At 40.0% G+C, this 23085-nt stretch overlaps 1 protein-coding gene across 1 annotated transcript in view; it reads right to left on the bottom strand.

Annotated features, from left to right (window-relative positions):
• Negr1 (neuronal growth regulator 1) overlaps window positions 1-23085 on the bottom strand; it is a 674664-nt gene that overhangs the window by 364179 nt on the left and 287400 nt on the right. The window contains exon 2 of the mRNA XM_038311658.1: window positions 21759-21991. Within this exon, the coding sequence (XP_038167586.1) occupies window positions 21759-21991 (233 nt within the window). The remainder of the gene's footprint in view (window positions 1-21758; window positions 21992-23085) is intronic.

Genomic DNA, 23085 nt, shown 5'->3' with positions numbered 1-23085 from the left:
TTTCACTATAAAGTCTAGGTCTGGCTTCTGCTTCCTTGCATCTTAGTCTAGAAGGCACAGGGCCCTTACTTAATCACAGTCAATATGTTAGTATGATTGATAACGAATATTGAATTTGGTCATTATTGGAAGCATCAAATGATATATTTGGAAGATATATAAAATTATGGGCCGAGAGTATTTGAATGAACTATCAATTGGTCCCGCAGGGAACACTCCCCTAAAGAAGCACTCCTCTGTGTCATCTACAGAAGCTGCCTCAGCTCTTCTCCAGAGTGACCAGCACTCCAGTATACTGTGAACTCTTCAGAAAAATGAATGCAAGCTACAATACTGAATTATGGCAAAATATAAAATGCTGAAAGAAGTTTAGAAAATGTGTCACAACTGAAAGATGAAATTCTAGAAAACAAAACACAGAGTAACGGAAACTGCCTGGAGTTAAAGGGATCGAGGCAGTGTTTTGTGGACTTTCATGGACTCCTCCAAATGCCTTGGAGAGGGGAAGACCAGGAAATGACCACATTCTCAACTTCCTGTCTTGTTAACTGTGTGAGCCTCCAAAGTCAGCCAACTGCAATGGGACTCCCTCTAAGTTTAGAAATGTCCATTCCAAACCTGCAACTGCATTGTAAATTATTACAATTATTAACTACCTGTGGAATCATATAAATGATTGGTACTCTCACTTCTACATAAATTCATGTGTGTTTTGTGGTTATTAAAGAAAACATTATTTTCTTAGAATGTGTTTCTATTATTTTCTTTCAGCAGGTAAATGAGCCAACTGATTTTTTTAATGATGTGTGTGTGTGTGTATTCACATATATGTGTGTGTGCATGTGCACATGTATGCATGCAGGCATTTGGGGGCACACATGCATGCAAGAGCAGAGATATGAAGATCATAGGAAGAGTGGGGTTACAGAGAAATTCTTTGACACATGATGGTTTACATGTGTTCTAGGGATTAACACTCAGATCCTCAAGCTTGTACATAGAGTGTTTCTCATATGGAGTCATCTCCCAGGTCCTCCTCATTTATTTATTGTATTTTTTTCTTTAGAGAGTATTATATTTGAAATTTTTGGTGAGAGGTGCAATCAAGTTTAAAAAAACATACAACTCTCGGTAGAGTAACTGGTTCAGGACTCTGACCTGGAGAGACACTAAAGCTCCCTCTAAAGAGCTTGCAGGACTCTCAAAAAACATTAACTTTTGCCACAAGTCTCTATTGGCACAGTCCTAGGGGAAGTAGTCTGCTAACAGAGAACTTCGTAAAAGCACTGCTGTGTGCTGTGCAACACGCAAGCATGATCTCCTGTGGTAGATGCTTGCTTTCCTCCCTCAAAGAATTTTCCAGGAGCCTGGAAGATGAAGGGTGTGGAGAAACTGACCAGGGTCTTGAATATCCCATTTTCAACACCTTTGCACACACACCCAGCATGTAATGCTCCTCAGCTTCATCGATGATAGTAGTTTTGTTACTGATTAATCGCTACAAAACAATTCTGAACTTGGTATGGGAAGTCCTTTTATATATGTGTTGCTTTTATTGGTTAATGAATAAAGAAGCCCCTTTGGCCTGTAGTAGGGCAGAATTGAGCTAGGCAAGAAAAGTAAACTGAATGCTGGGAGAAAGTAGGCAGAGTCAGGGGAAGTCATGTAGCCCCACCTGAGACAGACACCTGACAGAACTTTACCCAGTAAGCCACAGTCACATGGTGATACAAAAATTAACAGAAATGGATTAATTTAATATGTAAGAGCCAGCTAGAAATATGCTTAAGCTATTGGCCAAACAGTATTGCAAATAATATAGTTTCTGTGTGATTATTTTGGATCTCAGAAGACGGGATCTAATGAGCAGCCTCCAACAACATGAACTCAAGAGAAATTTCTTCTTTTTTTCTTTTGTGTTTTCCCCATTGTTTTTCTTCTGAGGCTGGACAGGATGATGGCTGTAGCTAGAACAGGTGGGTAATTTTACAACCAAAACTGACATCATATTCAAGAGCTTGCAGTTTAAGAGAGTGACTGCTGTCAGTTTTAACTGGAAAGGGGGATGCATGCATTTAAATCTTTTGAGTATTTACTTTGTTCCACTTTGCACAAATGTTCACATGATTTATCTTGTTAGTTCTAAATGTAAATCTTCCTTGGACAGATTTTGAAAACAAATTAGACTTCACAAACATTATAAAGACTGGATCAATATAATATTAAGGAGGCATTTGAAAGATCTAATAACTGTAAACAGCAAATATTGTATCTGAAATCGTAAACATGCTTGGGAGGGATCATCAACTATTGTTCTGTACAGAGGTGGTTCAGTGGTTTGCCACTGAGTCAGTCTAGTCCATCATGAGATCAGGGCTTAGAGAACAATACAATTGGGGATGGAAAGTGAACTTAACCGATGGAATTGAACAGGATCATGTTTTGAAAATTTTCTTTCCTTCATCATTGATTTTATTCCATGTAACCCATGAACACAGACACAAAAAGCTTCCCAGCTGACACTCAGTGGAGGCTCTCATTCATTCTGTGATAACTGAACAGGCTCTGGAGGCCAGATACCATGGTAAATTCTCTTTAAATACAGCATCAGTCTCAATATTTTACAGACATTGATTCTAGTGCTGAGGACATTCACAAGCAGGGATATCTTATAAAGGCTTTTAGTTCTAACCAGTTTTGTAATCTAGGGTCAATCAAGTACTTATATCTTCATGGAGGACCAGCAATCCAAGGTCAAGCAGAATATTGTCATTTTACAGCAGAATGAACAAATTCGATTGATGGTGCTTATTCTAATTGTTTGCCCAAGATGATGGTATTAGCCATGGTAGAACGGAATTTAGGCCCAGACATTTTAAGTAGCAAAATTAATTATAAAGGTTGACAACAATGTCCACCATTCAGTTCATTTAAATGTTATATCCAAAGTTGTATTTGAGTTATCTACCAAAGTCCTAAGCTTCCAGAGTAGGTTGAGAGATCTTATGAAGACTTTCTGGAGCTTTGGATAATGGTCAGGAGTTTCTCTCAAGCTTTCAAACTTTAAATATCACTCTGATGGGAGAAGTTTATTTTATGACTTTCTTAATAGAATAAAACCATTTTGGTTGATATGTAAGATACATACATACATTAATTAAATAATTAATTTAAAGAGAGAGGAGAGAGAGAAAAGAAAACATAGATCTCCAATGTGTCTCATTGAATTGAATATTGCCTGTTGCATACTACATCCTTCAGCAGACAGAAATAAGGTCTTAGTAACCACTGTGTACACTGACCTGATTATAATTACATGGAGCACAGTGAAATGAGCTGCATGGGAGGCAGAGGACACACAGACCTGGCTCCTCTCTGCTACTTCCTATTTCTCTGTCTGGGCAAAAAGTCCAGCTTTTCCTCACTTATTCTTATCTGAAAAATGGGAATAGGATCCTTACTCATGATAATTATAGATGGATGATCTATAAACAGACAGATGATTGATCGTAGATACATCATTGATGATGGATGATAAATAGAAGATATAAAGAGACAGTGCCTAGATGATAGACAAATGGAGTGATACTAAAGTAGACAGATCAATGATATATATTTGAGAAATTAATGATCAATAAACAGGTATGCTATGTGCACATCTCTCTGTATCAATTTACTCTTATACTGAACATCTTTATAGAGTTTATGATAACTTTCATTTTTTTTCTACCTAAAATCTTGTTGTCTAACCTTTAAAATATATTAACTGATTTAAAACCATGTTCTCTAACCTTTCATTAAAATATATTAACTGTTTGATTTTAAAGCATCTTCTCTAACCTTTCATTAGACCATATTTCACTCTTTTATGCTTTGTAGTTCTCTCGTGTCTTGGTTTACATGTGAATGTCTCCCGTAAGTTTCCCATAGTTGGAGCTGTTTGGGGAGGATGAGGAAGGGTGGCCTGGACGGAGGCTGTGTCACTGGGGAGGAGCTTTGGGGTCCAAATGAGTGGCGCCATTCCTGTGTGTCTTCTCTGGTTCCTGTCTGCTACCCGACGTGATAGGCATCGAGTTCCCTGCTCCAGCACCATGCCTGCCTGCCTACACCACCACGCTCCCTGTCATGATGGCGATGGAATCCTTCTGGAGCCATAAGCCTGAATAAACCCAACCTGGTCTAAGGTGTATGAGTCTTAGGGTTTTATTCCAGCAACAGGAAAGTAACTAATATGCTTGTGCACACTGGAAACTCCATCCATGCATTCTCACAATTCTTTCTTGCATGTCCTGCTGCTGTTTACTATCCAAAACAAAAGAAAGGCATCCTGCATGCTGTCACCTCTAAACTCATAACTGTGTCTGACATCCCCATGCTGTTCTTGCATTAATGGAAGGAAGATCCAAGGCCCAATAGCTTCCTTGGCCTATTAGACTTTTCCTTCTATTATCTTATCCTGACTCAAATTTTAATTGTTTTCTTTTTAATTGTTCAGCACTTTCTAATCTTCTAAGAGAAACAAATAGATAATACACATGCAAAGTAACAACAACAAAAAGGAGCTGGCATTCCTAAGGGCCATTGTTCCTGAGTCATTAATGCATGGTTGCAGAGCCGAGTAACACAAAGTATTTCCTTGGAGGAAACAGAAATGAAGGCAGATGGAGCCTTCATCTGCACTCCCCAGTGTTTGCAAGACAGTATTTTCCCAGCTTGTCCCAGTGCCTCTAATCCCTCAGTGCCAAGTGATTCTTTTTGAAGGGTTGATCACAATACCATCATCTTCTGCCATTAACATAAGAATGGTTAAATTTGAAACAATAACATTCTAATTTCAACAATATAAGAAGATTGTGAGATATTTTTGGCTTTGGAGACTAGTGCTCATGGTCAACCTACTGCATAATTCTGAAATGCCAAACCTGAGTAGGAAATTAACTCCTTCTGTGCCAGACAAACCATGTCACATTCTGTGTCCACGGATGATAGAGGCAGAACAGTCCCAAGAACAGCACAGCAGGAATATACTGTTTTCCTTTCTTCATAACAATCCCAGTTTAATCTCACCATAAAAAGATTAACCTTGATTTCAGCCATTAAAATTGAGCTGATGTGTTACTAATTTTGCTAATTTAATGAATCCCTTTTCTTTTTCGCTCCCACACTGAATATAAATGAAGATAACCTGAAGCTGTTGGCTCTAAGTAAGTTAACTGGAAACCCACTTGCAGGAAGTTATAGAGTTAATAGAAGCAGCTACTTGCTGACATTGTCCACAAGGCTACCTCAAAAACCACATGCTTTTGCCATGATGACGAAGTTCATTAAAATCAAGCCTATGTAAGTGCACATTTTTATATTAACTGTGTATGTACTTGCGCACACTCTACTCTGGTTGTACATGCTCTCCTCATCCATAAAGTTTCCAGGATTATTTGAGACCTACACGGATGTCATTCTGGCCACTAAGTACCACTATCCTGGGACTATTCCACCATACATGAAACTTGCCTTAGGTACACTCTTGGTGGCACTGCTCCCACTAAATGTTCAGGTACTTTTCTGTTCAGGCAATTTATAGTTCATGCCCTTCTTCTTCTCCACAGAAGTGTGGAGGTGTCTGCTTCCTCAGGTCCCAGTAAGGTTCACAGCAATCTATTAACTACATCCAGACCCAACAATCAAATCATAACACATTTTAAAAGCAGCACTAAAAGACCTCCCTGCTGTGTAAGTCTCGAAAAACCGAAAGAAAAAAAAAAAAAGAAGTACATCACAGACACAAAGTCATTTAGGCCTTGAGCATATGCCATGTAAACTTTAGCCAAATCTAAAAGAGTAGGACATTTTCTGCCCTAGAGACCAGGGAAACCTTCCTAGGAGTGTGGAGTAGACGATGCTCCAGGCAACAGGTGAGCCCTGCAAGTCTCCTGCCTGCTGGCAATTGTTCCAAGCATCACAAGGCCTCTTCATTAGCTAAACAAATGCCTTTGATCAAAATTGTTTCTGTTTTTTTCCATTTGTCTAGACAGACTTTCAAGGGAAGTATATCCAGGGATCTTAGTAGGTCAAAAGCTTCAAGGATGACTCTATGGCACTTTGAAAGAGCACACACGGAATTGCTGGTAATGCGCTGTCAGAGTGCTATCTGTACCATCCAGTGAGTTTTCTGCTTCCTGTGGGCCTGACATTCAGTCTTGGTCACTCAAACCGCAGTCCACTACATATCCAGAGCCAAGGTCACTACACTTCATTCTACTGTTCTTTCAGTGCGGACCATATGACAGACAAGGGCTAAGGTCAAGCTGATCGATTAAAATTCACAGCATCTGCATCTCTAGTAAGCCAGGGTAACTGACTCCCACACCGCCTAATCCAAAAGAATTTTTCTAGATGCAGCAAGTTTGACAAAATTCATTAACTTTGCATGATTTCAGAAAATTACTAGGTGTAACTGAGACATTGGTGCTCACTTTTTTTTAAAGAAAAGTTTTATATGTATTTATTCATCTACTGTTTGTATGCAGACACATGCATGCTATAGCAGGACACACATGTGAAAGCCAGATCACTGTAGGAGTAAATTCTCTCCTACCACGTGGAGCCTGGGATGGAGCTCGGCTCGGCAGGCTTGGCAGTCAGCATGTTTCTGTACCTGTTGACCAACATCCCAGTTCATCAACCCACGTTCTCCTTCAGAAGTTACACGTCTCTGTCTTACACCTGTTCCCCACTTCCAAGGTCTGTACACTAACTCTCACACTACTGTGCGGGTGGTTGGCCAACTGGGACCCTTTCCTCAGGAATTTCTACCATAGACTTTTATTCTACCCACATCAAAACAGTTGACACACTGCTCCTATTCTAGGCTCATGTGAAAAGGATACACACGGAACCCCCTTTAGCCCAAAGCTCCCTCTGTATCGGAGAGCTGAAGCAGGTAGTGGCATCCCTTGCCGAACTAGCTCTGTGTACACACCTAATGTGTGTCTCCTTGATGAGATGTTCACTGTTACCAAGTTCTCTCTTGGCCCATATTCTCTTCTTCCTTCTTAGCATAGAAGATTTAAATTGAACTTATTGCTGGAAGCTTAGAAAGCATCTCCATCATCATCACCATCATCATCACCATTAAAACCATAGCCACTTAGTTATGGAGAAAGAAACTATCAAAAAAAAAAAACACTGCAATTTACTTACACTTTAACATACTTTTTGGCTAAAGAATCTATTAATTTCAAGTTAAATTTCCTTATTTGGACCAATATAGAGCTTTTTTGTAGTAATTTTTTTCTCATTATCTGCAATAAGAGATACAGCAGCAATCAAAGAACCTCTATTTGGGTTTGAAAAAGTTGTTTACAATCTCAGGTTTATATTGTCGCCCTCATCCGTGTCCCTCAGACCCTCACCAGCATCATGATGTCCTGTAGCTATGTGTCTGGGCATTCCTCTTGCCGTGATCTTGTACACACACCACTAACGCTGCTGTTGCCCATGCCTGAAGAACCTTTATTGTCCCCAGTTGTCCCCAAGCCCTCATCCCCTCTGTCGGTGTGATGTCACACTTCCAATGTTTCCTTGGTACCTTCAGGATATCAAAGTCTTTGCCTATTCAGCTTTGTATCATTTATTATCTCTAAGGGTGACTTCCAAGAAGAGCCTAGACTTTCATTTATTATAATTAAATTTCTCTCTCCACCAATTATTTGATCACAAACATTGGTGATGATGCTGTGATAAAAGACCTTGACCAAAGGAATGTAGGAGAGACAGGAGTTTGTTCCTATTACGATGCTAGGTTACAACCTATCAGAATGAGGAGAGGGCAGGAGTTACAGTGGTATGGTCTTGAAGCATTCAGTTACAGTGAAGAGCAGAGAGAAGCGCACATAGAAAGGTCTACTGCACTGATGGCTTCCATTCCTAGAGTCCAAGGGATGCTTCTGTGGCCTGTGTTCTATCCAAGTGTCCTCACACTGGTAAAGATAGTTAAGACAATTCCCTTAGGTAGGTCCACAGGCAGGCTAATCAGTTCTACACCATCTTCTTGGAGACTCTCCTTCCAGGAAATTCCAGGTTGTTTGAAACTGACAGTTAAACTAACCATAATGAAGACCCTGCACCAAATGTGGTCTACTGCTTGTCTCTGTCCTGCCATGACACCACTTAGTCCTCTTCACATCCATTCATTCACTGATCTCTAGCTCTAGGAATCATGCCTGGGTTTAAGCTCCTTGAAAAGAAATATTCAATCTGTATGTTGTGTTTCAACACCTGCAGCAACACCCAGCACGGGAAAACATCCAGAGAATGTGCGGTGGTGATAGAGCTCCTGCCCAAATTCAGTTAGTCTCTTTGCCAGAGAAAAGTCCCCAATTGCTCTTCAGTGTTTTACCCAGAAGGCGCAGGTGCAGCTGTAAAAACCATGGGCCAGCATATTTCTGGTCAGCCCCAGGTTCCAGGTAGATAACAGACTTACAGTCACACTGTGTTGGCCTCTTGGGGGATTTTTCCTAACGTTGCAGTCAGGGCATATAATGGAAGACTTCTTTTTCTATTCATACCACATTGTATTTGTATCTCAAATATTCATTAAAGAAGCGACTGAAATGCTAATGATAATTATACCCAGAAAGGTAATAAACAGAAGCCCAAGGCTCACATAAATGCCAACACTTAATAATTATGCATACTTTTAACTTTCCTCCTACATTTATCTTAATTTCTGATAATTAGTTTAGTAAATCTGAGTTCTCAACATATGTGTACTTAATTTTAAGATTTGTTTTTAGGTTTGCTTATTAGACCTAGGAACAATATATACTTTTCTTTAATGTGAAAAATAAATTACCTTTACATAGAACAGATGCCTATATAGAAGGTTTAGAAACACGACTGTTGAAAACAGTGACAGGAAGGAGATACCAAAACCATCAATCACTACCAACCAGAAGTCATTTAGCCAAATAGAAACAACCCAAGTATTAATTAAAAGGGAGCTGTTTCTCAAGGGAAGAAAACCTCCAAAGACCATCCGTGAGGGAAGGACAGCCTGGGCTTGCTGACAGGAACAGTTGACATCCCTGAACATAGGCAACCCAGAGTCCATAGGGTAGGTCTGCCCAGGGCTCCATCCTTAGTCCAGCATGAGTTGTGCCCGAGGCAGGATGGACTGTCCAGCCAGAGCTGGGGCTCAGCACAGTCACGCAGGAGCCCTGTTTCTCAGGGAGGAGGCAAGAACAGGCCTCAGAGTTTACTTCCTCCTGCCTGCCTGTCTCCTCTTCTGGGTGAGACTTGCCCAAACCCAGAAAACACTGTAAGCTGAAGTCTACTCTTGGCAGAGACACAGAGCAAGAGAAGAGCGCAGGTGGGTCCGAGAAGTAGACGGAGGTCAGTGCACAATAGCTTTCTCTAATTTTAGAATAGTAATTTGAGTTGAAAATATGGAATTATTTCCAATTAGTCTAGCTCAAAACCCTAACATTAGTATGAATTTATTACATCCCACTTTTACATAGACTTTCCCCAGGAGAAAAGAGAGTAATTAATTTTACTAATATTTTAGTTTAACTTTATTGTCTATCCTGGTAAATGGAAATCCCTAGGAATCAATGGGGGCAATAACAATGGCATCCTGATTCACAGAGAAAGAGGAAAGGGCTTGCTTGCACGAGGCTCCCTCTCTCGCGGGACAAAGGAAACTCTTAACATTCTCTGAATGTGTTCAGTGAATGGGAAGCTGCTAGAAACGTCTTAATGCCCAGCTCTTTCTGACATTTCCACTGCAAACCCGAACACTGGCTTGTGTTTACACCTCGGAGAGACAGGTGCTTCCAGGCAGGAGGTTGGCATGCCTGTTGCCTCACACGACGTTATTTGTGTTTGTCAGATAGCCAGACGTTATTTGTGTTTGTCAGATAGCCAGATGAAGGGGTGTGGCATGGGTGCTTACTAAATTAAACACATTTTCTGGGGTACTTCTTGGCAAAAGCAGGGAGCAGGTAATCACAGGATGCACTGGAAGTGGAGCCTGGAGATTAACATCACGGCCCTTCTTCCAGTGAGGCTCCTGGCCTTAAAATTCTACTCCCTTCACACAGCAGCAGCAGCAGCAGCAGCTGGGGACTGAATGCCCAGCACCTGAGGTCATGGGGACCCTGTTCATTTAGACCATAGCAGTGGGCTGTGTTGCTTTGGAAGACCCCTAAGTAGAGCAGACACAGGCTGCAGTGCAAATTTGACAAATGGATTTCTGTGGTGACAAATGGCTCAGGATTCTGTCCCTTTTGTCTTCAGCATCCTGTCCCCGGGTTTTTAATGCATTCCTCCATCCATGTGCTTAAGCGAAAACTGCAATAATGAGTAGAACTGAGAGAAATTTTAATTGTGTGTCTTTGGCGTCTTTCCAATGTAAATCTCTTCTTGTGTTTGGTTCTAAGGCCCTTGGCTATGACCTTTCAAACTAACTCTGTTTTATGTAAAGCATTTCTTTTCCCACCTAAAGAAAACAGCATTGCTAAGACATTTTGTCAAATGCTGGTATCTCATTTATTATTTTTTTTTACTTCAATGTGCAATCACCAGTCTGTATTTGTGAATAGCTAAGGATTAGCAGAGGATAAAGATGCAGGACCCGGAGTGAAAATAAGCAAGTCGAGTCGTAAATGCAAGGCTAATCCCTTGAATTTAAATTTTTCTTGTTATGTCAGCATTCCTGGTACTAATGCCTTAAAGATAGAATCTCTACATTAAGTCAGCTTAAGCAATGGTCTGGCAAAATGCCATCCAGGGAGGAAAAAAAATATACCTGTGCCCAATCAACGAATGTGGCTGAATCCTTGCGTTCCCAGGTCCTATCCTACATGTTTTGAGTTAAAAAGGATCAGAACCCTGGTTCCTACCCAACAGTTCTGACAATGACAGAGCAGGGTGTTTTGGAGGTGCGTGCCAATGCAACATTTGAAATGTCTGCTAAGAACACAGAGACAGGAGACACAGGTCTCACACTGCAGATTAGTTCATGACCACAGAGGGCCAGGGACGCACTGGGTGGGAGAGCGGGCAGCTGGGTTCCTGCACAGCCCACCTTCCCTGAGACTTTCCACTGCTCTGTCCACGTCACCCTGAGGCAGAGGTCACCCTGACTCTCCAAAGTAAACTCTGACAGTGGGCATTTCTGCACATCTTCTTTTTAAAACTGCACACGGTAAATCCTTATTTGTCACAAACCACGAAGACACACTATATATAATTAACTGTTTTTATCCTCTCATGTATTTTATTTTGACCACCAAATAAAGGTTATAGGAGGCCTGGCGTTAAAGATTTAACCAAAGAAAATAGCAAGATTCTAATCGCCTCCAGTAACAACTTAATTACACATATGAACTGAGAAAGAAAGACAGATAGTATTTCAGAGATGAAATTATGTTACAGTGATCCTAGGAGAAGGTAATTTATTCTCCTGACTTAGGTTTTATTTGCAGAGTTTCTTGAAATAAGGGCAGGTAATGTTTGGTAATGTTTTATTTATGCAGAAATTTTCATAGCAATAGTGCACTTTGCATTGGGATTTGACAAGTATAACATGGTTATTTTTCTCCTTTATAGAAAAAAAATAAGATATTATAAAATGAGTGGAAAATAACCATTGTAGAATAGAAATGCAAGACACAATTAGTGTTAACACACACAGAGACGTCACACATGCATGCACGCACACAGACATAGACACAGACACACACATGCATGCATGCATGCATGCACACACAGACAGACATAGACACATATGCATGCATGTACACACAGACATAGACATAGACACATATGCATGCATGCACACACAGACATATACACAGACACACAGAGACATCACACATGCATGCACACACACAGACATATACACAGACACACACATTCATGCATGCATGCATGCACACACAGACATAGACATAGACACATATGCATGCATGCACACACAGACATATACAAAAACACATGCATACATGCATGCATGTACACACACAAACATATGTACAGACATACCCAAAAAACACACACACACAAGAATGTATACATACAGACATATACACAGACACACATACACAAGAAGACACACACGTGAACCCATGTTCTAAGCATAAGAAACTTTCTAAGTCATGAGTCTCAAAAATTGTCATAAATATCCACTTGCCATTAAAAGGTTTCAATGGCCGAAAATATTTCTTGAATATTTAATCTAAATTTCACTGAAAATTTTATTTGAAATTCATTTTATTTTGTTTATATAAGTGTGTACCTGCATGAATGTCTATGCTCCCTGTCCATTCAGTGCCCATGGAGAGCAGAAGAAGCATGGGATCCCTTGGGACAGGAGTTAAAGACAGCGTGAACCACCATGTGGGTGCTGGGAACTATGTCTTCTATACGAGCAATAAGGGCTTTTAATTCCTTGGTTCTCTCTCCATCCCAAGTCTAAATACTTTAAAATATATTCAAATGCTACTCTGAAGTACATGTTATCAGAAATGGCAGCACCATTTTCCTTGGTCTCTAGATGAATGAAGGCTGCATCACGATCCCTCTCTGCACACCCATTCCCAGATACTGTCATTTCATTCTAGCGGAGAGACTGAAAACTTAAAGAGAAGGAAGACACAGGCAGAACTTCTGATCAGCCCTAATTACAAATGATAAAACCCACTGGCCTCTGCCTCTGTCACTTCCACTGTCTATTATCCAGCAATAAAGGTGCCAAGGCACTGAAGTGTGACCTTTCTTATTGGGGCAGTTCCTAGTTAGCAAAGTGATGTTGAGAAAGCTCTGTAAAGATTTGTCACTCATATTGGTTTAATAAAACACTGACTGACCAGGAAGTATAGGCAGGGTGACCAGACTAAGAGAACTCTGGAAAGAGGAAAGGCAGAGATAGAGTCACCAGCTAGACGAAGAGGAAGCAAGATGAGAATGCTGCCTGAGGAAAGGTGCCAAGCCACATGGCTAAACACAGACAAGAACTATGAGTTAATTCAAGTTGCAAGAGCTAGTAAATAATAAACCTGAGCAATAGGACAAACAGTTTATAATTAATATAATCCTTTCTGTGTTTCTTTTGGACTGAATGACTGTAGGACTTGGCAGGGCAAAAACTGTCCGCAGCAAAGGAATTACTTTCACATATTTTGCATTATCTCCACTTCCTTCTATAAAACATCATATGGGAGCTGCACTGTGTATTGTCTATTTATACAGTTTGGATTGCTCCATTCCAATGGCTCTTGCTGTCAAACGAGTACAAACATTTGTAACAGTTTCCTGCACTCTTTATACCACCTAGGGAACAAGGTTTATAAGTAGGTATATAATTAAACGTTACTGACAACAAATTACAAAGAAATTCACTTTGAAGGAATTATTAGTATGACCATAATTTCATCAGTTTTAAGGACTAAACATCATATACTAATGAGGCAGATGTGTTTCTTAGTTTTGCATAAAGAATTAAAATTCAACTGAACATTTTATATGCCAGGTGTGTGTCTTCATCATTTTTCAGAGTTGACCGATTCTTTGACTCTGAATATGTTATCCTCCTCATACAAGTATGTAGTATAAAATGGCAGCACCATACTTATAAGATCTCAGAAGTTGTTGGAGAGTCTATCCAGATTGCAAACTAAGATTCATCTATTTAATGGTTGTTTATGAAGCTTAAGCAGGCAACACTAACAGCACTTTCATAATCAAATACTCAACAAAGTTCAATCCACAGATACAATAATTTCGCACTTATGTTCTGAAGCACAAGGTAGTAGTCCTGGTCTGAGCTGCATGTTGTGTGCTCACAACAAATGCTGATGTGAACTCACGTGATGCAACACAGGCAAAAACACTAGATCATTATGAGATTTTTTTTTTCTAGAATTAAGTTTTGGTCATTGCACATTCAGAATCCTTTTGAAGTCTGCAAGGTTTTCTCTGACCCCACTTTCAGCTAAATGATTCAAGATGGGCCATGGGAGCTAAACTTATAAGAAATCACACCATCACATGTGCACTTTGCGTACAGCAGTGGTTACAACCTGTTGGTCACAACCCCTTTGGCAAACATCTATCTTCAAAAATACTTGTGATTAGCTACAATTCATAACAGCAGCAGCATTACAGTCATGAACTAGCAACAGAAATAATTTTATGTCCAGGGGTTACAGCAACATGAGGAACTGTGTATACTAAAGGGTTACAGCATTAGGAAGGGTAAAAGCCACTGGTGTATGGTGATTGGTACATTATATATTTTTAGCAAAAGTTTTCTAATATTAGAGCTTTTGTTACTATTTAAATTTTTACAAACTAGTTTTTGAGTGGGGAAAAATGATCACAGCACTTACAGAAGAAAAATTTTTGCAAAAGAAAAATATCAGCTATTGATATAAATACCCTTTCAATTTTGATCTTTTATCTCAATTATAGAAAACTAATGCTTAGTAATCCTACTTTCAAAAATATAAAAGAAATAATATTTAGAAGAATGTTTATCTTGTGGATAAAACCAATGTTTGAATAAGGATTTTACTAAAAATAACCCCACTAACTGTTTTCTTTGTGGGTTGTTCTAGTTAAACCAAAAACTTCAGTGATGTAGGTGCATTTGAATAGACGGAAGAGAATGTTTCTTAGAAGCGGATCTGGGCAACCTGCCTTACAAGCATAGCTATTCTCTTAGGGTGGGCTGTGTGAAAGGGAAAGCCATAAATGCCAACCAATGCGTTTTACATTTTAGTAGTTATACAAAACGCCACTGCCTAAGAACGCGAGCTCTTTCTAAGTGCAGATGATAGACCTGAGCTAACTAGGAGGGGTTTAGAGATAGCTCTGCTGACGCAGAGTTCACGAAAGGACTGAAAAGACACTACCCAAAGATTCATAAGTCAGGCATCATTTATGAACTGTATTGTTATCTGACATGAGCCCAACAACAAGGTCCCAGATATTTCAAATATTCAGTATTTCATAGGAGTCCAAGAACCTCAGAATGCAGGTGGGGAGGCCATCACATCTTACTCTACTGTTTTACCTTTTTAACTAAGCTGTAAAGATGAGGATGTGATCTCATTATGGGCAGGGGGCATGCACAGACCATCACCAACAGTTACTGGTACAGAGAAAGCTATCTACAAATACCAGAGTGCCAAGGCAGATGCATCCCCAGTGTTCACTTACGGTTAATCCACCAACCAATAACCTTTTCTTGTGTCTAGGAGTCTACAGGGTAAGTATGTCATCTCTTTGGCACAGCATGAGATTATAATGCTTAAAGGTAAAGGATCTAGGGGTAAACAAATAGCATTCAGCAAAGTTATGAAACAACTGATATTTTTAACTTTTAGCTATTTGACTGTTTGCTTTTACACTGAAAATACTGTCTTGTCTTGGGAATATTTGCCCATTTTTTGTGTTTCAAGTCATATCTAACCTCGGCTCCTGGGCATGAATATCTTTTCCCCATATATATAAACTAAACTTCAATGCGGGGTCATGTAAGTGCCATCCACGAACGTGGGGTCTCTAGTATGCTTTCCTCATGCTGGTAAGTTTTCTGTTTCTTCTTGTTATTTGTAGAAAAGTTTGAGGAGTTGGCTGCTACAGAGGACAGTCTGCCACGACCTGATGCACCCAGCGTCTACACCTGTGGTTTCAGTGCTAGGGTTTTCTTCCCAATTGAACCTCTCAGGAAGGCAGGCCATGGCACTAGGTTGCTCTTTGTGTATCCACCTTACCTAGATGTGTGCTGTCACTCATCCTGCTGTGCACAGCCAAGCTTTTCACATTCATAAAAATGTTGTTAGCATTAAGTTTAGAAGGGCTTGTCTTTAAACACCATGGGTTTACATCCATGTCCACGCTAATAGCGCTTTTCTGAAGCTTGATGGTTAAGCAGAGTTTTAAGACACCTGTACTTGGTACATGGAAGAATCACTGAGATAAATGAGCTGCTGGAAGGTCACCTGGAGAGCATTAGGTTCTGAGATTTATTTCTAGGTTAGGACAACAACCAAAAGATATCCGTGTGTTATTAAAATGGTATCTTATTGAATTTTACTTATTTAATTTTTCACTTCTCTGCAATGTATGACCCAGGGGCTGACACTGTGCATCCTGCCTTCCTTACTGCTGAGATGGTCCTGATTTCATGAGAGTCTCCGAGAAGTTTCTTTCTCTCTGAATAACAGGATCAGGGAACCAAGAAAGTGTTTAACCTTATGGACCATGAAATGAACAGTTGATCTTGTTTTCCTCCCTGTACTGACTGCTAGGAATTTCAGGGCTAAATATTTTATGACACTCTAATATATATACACACATATATATTCATAATGCATGTATTATATATATATATATAAAATCACACAGATATTTTACTCTGTAGGCGATAATGCACATATAATATATATGTATATATAATCACGCAGATATTTTACTCTGTAGGCAATAATGCACATATAATATATATGTATATATATCACACAGATATTTTACTCTGTAGGCGATAATGCACATATAATATGTATGTATATATATCACACAGATATTTTACTCTGTAGGCGATAATGCACATATAATATATATGTATATATCACACAGATATTTTACTCTGTAGGCGATAATGCACATATAATATGTATGTATATATCACACAGATATTTTACTCTGTAGGTGATAATGCACATATAATATATATGTATATATCACACAGATATTTTACTCTGTAGGTGATAATGCACATATAATATATATGTATATATCACACAGATATTTTACTCTGTAGGCGCACCTCTGATGACATCTCACTCTCACTTCCCTTATCTTGGCTCCTATTTTTTCTGTTTGTTCTGGAAGAATAAATACTTCTTGATAAGCCACTTAAAATCCCTTCCATAATAAAAGTGTTAATAATGCATGGTATTTGAATTTTCTATCTTCCCAAATGCATTTGCCAAACATTGTCTCGGCTAAGCACAAACCTCACGATTGTTATAGTTTTGGATCCCGGTGTAGAACTCTCTGAAAGAAGGGAGAGCAGTGGTATCGAATGGGAAGACCCTTGCACCTGACCACTGCAACAAAAATGAAGACACAGACAGAGCTACAGAGACAGGGAGTAGAGCTGCTCTGTGCAATGGACACTCGCCAGCTGCTTCAGAAGGCGCTCAGCCTGACACTGCCAGGATACTGATCTCACAGTGTGCTCAGGAAAAATGTCTTGTGCTCACTGCCTTAAATTCATGCATTGACTCCTGGGCCCTCTAAGCAGGCTCTGATGAGTCTGAATTGGAAATGATCCTCGAAAGTGTCCCACCTCCCCCCGCGCTGTCTGCTGCCTGCATTCCAAGAACCCAGAGATACCCATGACAAGTGCCTTTTGCCATTCTAACAAAGATTTACGTGTTTTCACGAAGGCACCTAGAATATATCCTCCGGAAAGGGTGAAGAGATTGTTAATATTTTGGGACAGTTTGATCGGATTGACAAGAACCCAGGTGCTTAGTGAAGCCCATCTCTGGTTGTGGCTTTGAGGGCATTGTTTAGAGATGATTAGATCGTGAGGACTCTGATGTAGTGGATGGTTCAAACCATTGATGGTTTGTAGCTTTATGAAATTCTTGAGGAATAATGAGACCTATTTGGTGGATATGACTCACTAGATGTGTCCTGATGGAAGGCATCTTTCAATCCCTGTCCTCTGGTCCTTGAATTCCATGATGGGAATGTTTTTGTTCTACCAAGACATCCCACAGTGAAAGACCCATCAACCTTTGAAACTGAAAACCCAAGTGATCCCCCCACATGTTTCTCTTTAGCCACAGAGATGAGTCACTAATGTAAAAAATTGGCTCCAGGAGTTGGATCATTGCTGTTTCAGAAGCTGTATAGTGCTTTGTAAGAAGGATTTTTAAAAAATTCAGGCTAGATAAGACCTAGAATATCTTAAGGAGGGGTAACATGAAATTTTAGGATATTCAGAACCCAAATGCTGACAGTACTGGGAACAATAAAGGTTTGTGTTCACAGAGGACAGAGAGACAGCCCAGCAGTTAAGGCATACCCTGATCTTGCAGAGGACCTAAGTATGATTCCCAGCACACAGGAGGGGGAGGGGCAGCTCACAAACACCTGTAACTCAGGTTCCATGGGATCTAATACTTCTTACCTCTGTGGACACTCCACTCACAGTTTCAAAACTTTTAAAAGCTAATGTTTGTTCTGATGGAGTTTTGGTCAGCATAAAAATCTTAGGGAATTAAACAAAAAGTCCATATTAAAATGAGGATCAGAAACTATCTTTTCCATGTCTTAGGTGGGTCTTTTATTTTTAATTAGATTGAAGTTAAATATAGAACTCAAGAAAACATCAATTTGAATAGAATTTGGGACTTGGTGTAGTGACTGCTCTCCACTTTCAGACATGTTTCTGGTGATAATTGGGTTTAAAAAGCATCAAGTAAATGACAAGCAGTGTGCCCAGAAAATAGGTGGTTGGAATCTGTGGACACGGGATGATGGCTGACAAAGAAATTAGTTCAACAGAGGAGGATCCATGTCCTTTTCATGGGAGTACATCAGAGATGACTGAGGTGCACTCGGGACCTGAGCAGACCCCATCTAACGCAGGATGCAGGGTGCAGAGTTTTCGGTGCATGTGGGAGCCTTTCCCTCTGCAGCACAGACTGCCTGGATTGCCTGTCTTGACAAGTGGCTGCCTTTACATGACTGTTCTGGGTCCTATACTCAGATATTCAGAAACTCAGATAAACAGATATTCAGAAATTTAGCCTTTTGGGAACAAGAAGCCACCACTTCAGTGAGTCTGTTTTCACTTTCTTGTGTACCTATGCTCCTCTATGACCCCTTCATTTATCCATTTTGGAATGCTCAAAGTAGAAAAGATTAAGTCATATATCCAAAATCAACAGATTGATAGAACACCCGCCTCCATCATAGAGATTTCAATTTATCCACACTATATTGTATATAATCAATGAAAAATTAACTTTTTATTGTCCACTTTTTTATTTGCTACTTTTCTATATTAATATCAACTATGACATCACATTCTTTGAATTTCATGGGTGTATGAGTGTAACTCAAGTGGCTTGAATAGTTTTTCAATTCAGAAAACTGGCAGTCATTCAGTTATCCACTTTTTAAGGGAAATTTGGGATTAGAATTCAGATGTGCTGAGTTTTACCTCTGTGTGTTGTAGGATTCCCCTCTGTATGCTGTGAATACTATTGATTAATAAAGAAGCCATTTTCGGCCTGTGATAGGGCAAAAAAAAATGGCGTTAGGTGGGGGAAATTAAACTAAATGCTAAGAGAAAGGAGGCAGAGTCAGAGAGAATCCATGTAGTCCCACCGGAGACAGACGCCAGAACTTTACCTGGTAAGCCACATGGCGATACACAGATTACTAGAAATGGGTTAAATTTAGATGTAAGAATTAGCCAATAACAAGCTATAGCTAATGAGCCAAGCAGTGATTTAATTAATACAGTTTCTTTGTGGTTATTTTGGTAGTCTGGGCTGCCAGGAAACAAACAAGCAGCCTCCTACAACAAATTGGCACTCAATGTGGGGCCAACATGTGCTCATTCCTCTATTGTTCATATACATAATTTAAAGGCAGCAACAGCATCAATAAATTCCTCATGTAGTTTCTGTGTTTATAAGAACCTCTATTTTTTAGTCTACTTTCTAAAATAATGTTTTAAATCTAGGTCTCCTAACTACAAGGCTACACAATGAAAATGAGGTTTGCTGACAGGTGTGTGACAGAGGAAATGGATACATTCTTGCTTCAGTTGCTCAGTTTCTTTATTTTGGTGGATGAAGGATAGACAAAACATTTGGCAAAGGGTATATCCTTCAAAATTATCCAGATAAGCCCGAGTGTCTATGACTATCCATTTATTTTTGCTCATTGAGAAGAAATGTAACTTAAGTAGGATTAACATTTTATGGCATTTATTTAGTTCTGGAGTTGACTGACAAGCCTATTAATGTGTTCCATGAGCTTTATTACTGTAATTGGAAAATGGCCCACATGTCAATCAACTTATAATAAGTAATTACGTTCATAAATGCTGTAAAATTATTAGCTTTTAATTTGATCTCATGGAATACCTTCAAAACAGTTGCATGGATTTTTTTCTATTTCTAAAGGAACAAAATATACTGACAAACACTCAGCAAGCTCATTCTTAACTGCTCAGAAGTTCGTGATCATCAAATGACCTACAGAAACTATCTGAGAAGGCAGTCAAGCTCTTTTAAAGTGCTTAACTGTGTAAAACAGTCTCTGCAATTTGAAAATAAACACCAAGGGAATTAAATGGGTGCTGGGAAAGGGCACAAGTCCCCTTGTCCAGTTTACACACAGGTGTGTGACATGGGAAGATAGAGAATAAAATCAGGATGCATTTCCTATTGAGAAATGCAGCGTGGAAGCCTACAGGTGGTAAAGGACAAGCCAATGTCACAGCTTCACTGCCTTATGCATTGCCATCCAAACATTTACTCTTTTTCCCCACTGGAAAAAGCTGAAAGGTCAACAGCTAGGCAGAGGACGGATAGTCAGGTCTGGTGAGTAGAGAGAAAGCAGAAGCCATGTAGACAGCTGGAGGAGTTAGCCAGACATGGAGGAGGCAGGGAAGCAGGATGGGCAGTACATAGACTAATAGAAATGGGTTAATTTAAGTTAAAAAAGAGCTAGCTAGCAACAAGTCTAAGTTAAGGCTGAGCATTAGTAATGAGTAACAATTGTCCACATCATGATTTGGGAGTGAGTTGGTAGCCCAAAGAGAAAAGCCTACACATGAGTAGACCTTGTCGTCATCCATCCCATTACTACTTTTACTCATGATTATCACAGCATCATTTTGAGATCCAGAAAGCAAAATGTTTTCATGCAGCCAACACATATAAACTTAAGAACAAGTGCATTATGTAAGGTGCAAAAATATGCAAGTTTCACCCTCTCTGATCATGGTCCTACGTTTTCTTGAAGGATGTTTGCATTGGCAAACTCGGGCTCTCACAGTTAAATATGAAAGTTCAAAAAATATGTCATTACAGATTACTGGTTGACCAGCACTGTTATCCACTGAAGTTCAATCAATCAGAAGGCACCAGGGAATATCTTTCCAATGACTCTGTATTTATATCTAACTTGAGTTATTCCAGAGAGCTATATGTCACATTGTCACTCAAATGCAAGCAGAGAGGCAATGTGTAGGAAGGATGGGGAAGGTGACTTTTAGAGTTACCACCCACAATTCACAAGGCTTTCACTTTTCAACTTATCTGCTCTGGGTTTTTAAGTATTTATTTTAATGCACCAATTACGGGTTCCCCAAGATTTATCTCAGAGATGACTCCAGGGAGGATATGTAATATATCATATACAAAAACCGTAATGTGGCATTAATGGCCATTGCTTGTTCTTGTAAGTGGGGATTCCTGGATCTAAACAGCTATTATCCTTTAATGGCTCTAGAAGATAATTCATAGGATAATGACAACATTTTCAATATTGGTAGCTGCTTCTGAGTCATCTCGATATCAGTGTTAAATATTTCACACATCAAGTTTCACAGGGCAGCCCTCCTGGAAACATATAAGACACACATTTTTGGTATCTTAACAATAGACATTTTGAGCTCAGCCCTCCACAGCGGCTCATCAGGAATCACTCACCTTGCACAGTGAGGTGGACCTGCATTGTCCTGGGTGTGTGCTGGGTCTGCACAGAACAGGTGTATGGGCCATCGTCCGTCACATCCACATTCTGTATCTGGAGGCTGTAGTCTCTTTTATTCAATGTGGAAATGGAAACTCGAGGATCCACCGACCACTTGTCACCTCCAGCAAAAATGATACTTGACCTGTTGAGCCAGGCACCCTTTGAAGCTCCATCCTCCAAGTAACACCTAAAAAGGGAGGGATGGGGGAAGGGTGAGGGTGATGGAGGGAGGAAGGAAAGAGGAGGGGGAGGGGGAAGGGAGAGAGGGGAGGGAGGAGAGAGAGACGGAACTGTTATTCAAAATGAGAATGGATAATATCATCTTTGTTATGTATGTCCTTTCCACGCAGTGAATAGCAACAGAGCAGCAGATGTAATAGCATACATTTAGGAGATGTGAAGCTGCTGATGCTCACCCATCCTGGATGCACTGTGCACTGATGCTCAGTACAATTCTCCGTGTTTATGAAATTTATTATGCATGTGTGTGCCTGTCCTTCAGTTCAGAGCCACACTCTCATCCCATTCCCTCTGTTTATATAATGATTCCAAAATATAAGCAAAGTCCACACACTTCTACATGAAATACTGCTTCTTTGACACTATAGGAGGAGAAGAGGTCTGAGTGAGAAAGCTCTGAGCTGGTCTAGCTCTGAATAAAATATACCATCTACAGAAAGCCGAAGAGCACCACAGAGCTGATAATCCTAAGAAAAATCTGCTGAGTAGCGAGCTTGTAAAAACTTACTATGACCTTCAATTTACAAGATATAAGCTGCTTTTACCAAACAGCTGCTGTCATCAGTGTGTGGCTGACTTTAGTGACAAAACTGTGTTTTATTTTCAGTAAAATGTCAACTAGGTTGATTTTTTTTCCCCTGTAAGACATTTACTTATCAACAAACCACTATGTAGCTGGGAATGTGCATGGTCCTTGTTCTCTAGAAGTTGGCACCCAGTAACAAAGACAGGCAAGCCAGTCTTTAGCGGCTGCACAGAGGAGAGGAGGTATAGATGAAATCAGACAAGGTACACGAGAAGCCCAAGGTTCTCAGGCAAACAGAGGGTGTGGAGAATGGATATAGCAAGACTTTCTGCAAGGCGGGCCGAGATGTACAGAGGGGTGTGGAAGTCGTGGTAGCACAGATATCACTCTGTGGACCTTAAGGTGGGAGAACCAGCTTCACAGAAGCAAGAGGTGTAGAGTAGGAGAGCAGAAGGATAGGACTGGGGACAATCCGGAGACGGCCAGTGGCGACAAGCTTGATACAGCAAAACCAG

This window comes from Arvicola amphibius, chromosome 14 (genome assembly GCF_903992535.2).
Source record: "Arvicola amphibius chromosome 14, mArvAmp1.2, whole genome shotgun sequence".
NCBI lineage: Eukaryota > Metazoa > Chordata > Mammalia > Rodentia > Cricetidae > Arvicola > Arvicola amphibius.
The sequence above is the reverse complement of the archived record's forward strand: the minus strand, read 5'-3'. Positions and strand labels throughout refer to the sequence as shown.